Source organism: Stegastes partitus, unplaced genomic scaffold (assembly GCF_000690725.1).
Source record: "Stegastes partitus isolate 25-593 unplaced genomic scaffold, Stegastes_partitus-1.0.2 Scaffold1526, whole genome shotgun sequence".
NCBI classification, from domain to species: domain Eukaryota; kingdom Metazoa; phylum Chordata; class Actinopteri; family Pomacentridae; genus Stegastes; species Stegastes partitus.
The window spans coordinates 221564-224063 of NW_007579257.1; the positions used below are offsets into that span (position 1 = coordinate 221564).

The 2500-nt window shown below is 52.3% G+C and overlaps 1 protein-coding gene and 1 pseudogene across 1 annotated transcript in view; both read left to right on the forward strand.

Annotated features, from left to right (window-relative positions):
• camta2 (calmodulin binding transcription activator 2) overlaps positions 1 to 1446 on the forward strand; it is a 31209-nt gene extending 29763 nt beyond the window's left edge. The window contains exons 24-26 of the mRNA XM_008300336.1: positions 690 to 883; positions 1153 to 1227; positions 1298 to 1446. Coding sequence (XP_008298558.1) covers positions 690 to 883; positions 1153 to 1227; positions 1298 to 1352 — 324 coding nt within the window. The 3' untranslated portion in view covers positions 1353 to 1446. The remainder of the gene's footprint in view (positions 1 to 689; positions 884 to 1152; positions 1228 to 1297) is intronic.
• Positions 1447 to 2155: 709 nt separating this feature from the next.
• Positions 2156 to 2500, forward strand: part of LOC103371109 (zinc finger protein 250-like) — a 6839-nt pseudogene continuing 6494 nt past the window's right edge.

Here is a 2500-nt window from a genome sequence, read left to right on the forward strand (position 1 = left end):
ACCAGTTAGCAGACCAGTTAGCGACCAGTTAGCAGACCAGTTAGCGACCAGTTAGCTGACCAGTTAGCCGACCAGTTAGCGACCAGTAAACTTGTTGATGAATGATTTTTCTGTGATTTTACAGGATGTTGTCTATAATTTAACACAAACTGTAAAATACAGAAATAATTAGTTTCAGAATCAATAAAGTTTTATTTTCTGGTAAATGGTTCTAAACATGAAAGTGTTTCATGTCAGCTGTTGAGTCGATCTGACTGAATTCCTTCATGTGTTCACCAGCGTAGCAACAAACACTCACTGATACACGAACAACATGTTTAACCTGCTGCTGATCTGCAGACTGACCGTTAGCATCCGTGCTAAAGCTAACAGCGTCAATGCTGCGTTTCCATCCAGAGATGCTGTCAACACTGGTCTGTGAGCTAAACAGGCTAGTTCTACAGTTANATTATTATTATTGTCCATTGATGTCAGTAAGGCTGTTTCGTCCCAGAAGCCCAGTCCTCTGGTTTGCTGTCAGCAGCTGATTGGCTCTCTGCTCCCAACCTGACCCTGAGTCATAGACATGCTTCCTGTTCCATGAGCCTCAGTGTGGTCAGTCGTCTGAACCATGACCTGATGTGTAACCAGGCCTCAGCTCTGGACGCTCCAGTGGCTGCTCTGTGTGACTCTGACCCTGTTCTCCTCAGTACGCTCTCTACAAGAAGATGACCCAGGCCGCCATCCTCATCCAGTCCAAGTTCAGGTCCTACTACGAGCAGAAGCGTTTCCAGCAGAGCCGGCGGGCGGCCGTCCTCATCCAGCAGTACTACCGCAGCTACAAGGAGTACGAGAGGCTGAAGCAGGCGCCGCGAGGAGCCGCCAGCCACAACCCCAAGATCAAGTAGGAGCTGTAATCTGATTACTGCGGGAGGCTGCCTCTCAGTCTGACCGAGTGCATAGTTCAGCAGAGCTCAGCAGAGAAGCAGACACAAAACATGCTGTTCACAGCTGTGTAGTTACCATAGAAACCCTGTGGGGTTCTGGACCTCGGTGCTGAGAGAACCTGTGGGCTCAGTGCTGCCCCCTGTGGGCACAACACACTGTTGTCTGTTTGAAGTGGACCTGCAGGATGTCACTGCTGCGACTCTCATGCTGGTTTGTGTCCATCAGGGGCTCGTTCCTGACGAAGAAGCAGGACCAGGCGGCGAGGAAGATCATGAGGTTCCTGCGGCGCTGCAGACACAGGTAGCATCGGCCTCAGGTGTGTCTCCGTCAGCTCAGGTGTGTTTCTGACGCGATGCTGTGTTGGCTGCAGGATCAAGGAGCTGAAGCAGAGCAGGGAGCTGGAGAGGAGAGGCCTGACCACCTGAAGCTGGAGGAGAGACGCCTCGTCCACCTCCTCCACCTCCCTCCACCGCCGTCTGTCTGCAGCTCGCAGCGCTCCGTCCCTCAGCTCAGCCTGACAGGCGAGGCTCCTTTGTTTGCCCTGAGCAGAGTCTGGCAGGAAGACACAGGGGGGAAGCATCAGTCCTGCCTGTTTGAAGAGCTGTCAGAGTGTGCTTACAGCCAGACCACTCAAATCAGCCAATCAGAGTCCTCATCACAGCTCTGAAACCAGATTCGCTGCTTTTCTCATCAGTTCCAACGTTAACTCAACAACAACATGAATTAATAATCAGTAGAAAACGACCAGATTGACTGATAAAGAACACCCATCACACTGCCTCTGATCACCGTCATGCTGATTCGCTGATGCTCCTCTCCATGGTTTCAGCAGACGGCTCAGTTTGTCTGACACTTGACTTGATATCACAGGCGTCTGGAAGCTCTCCTGTCAGGCTCAGCTCAGGGCAGACGGAGCCCAGGGGACGGGTTCTTCTGTCCCATAATTCCCTGGTGTGGGGCGATGAGCTGACCGGGTCGGGCTGAACCAGCAGCTGAATGTCTGAGTGGAGCTGTGCTGACGGTCCAGGACGTGATCCGACCGGCTGCTTCATGTGTTCTAGTTCCTCACAGTCACTAGAGAACCCTTCTATATATATAATATATATACATACATATATATTCTACAGCTGGGATTTATAGATGCTCTGGATGTTTATTTATTACAGCATGAACTCTGTGTGTGTGTGTGTGTGTGTGTGTGTGTGTGTGTGAGACCTTCACCACTCTGATGTTGGTCAGCGTCCACAGCTGGACCTTCCTTCTGTCTCACAGCTGTGTTCTTCAGCACACGGCGACCCGCTGGGTAACGTAGCGAGTCGCCCCAGAACCACCAGTCAGAACCCTGTTCTGCTGGTCCACACTGGGAGCCTGTTGACGTCCTCCTGGTTCCTCCCAGACTCCTGGTTCTGGTTCCCTCTGTGTGTTAGAGGCGCTCAGAGGTCAGACTGGGTTCCGGTAACGTTGACTTTGGACCGAGCAGCGCGCTGCTCCACCAATCACTGCTGCTGCTGCTTCCCACCACGCCGCCCTCAGGCCTGCAGGTCTGACAGCGTGTGCTCTGATAGGCAGACTG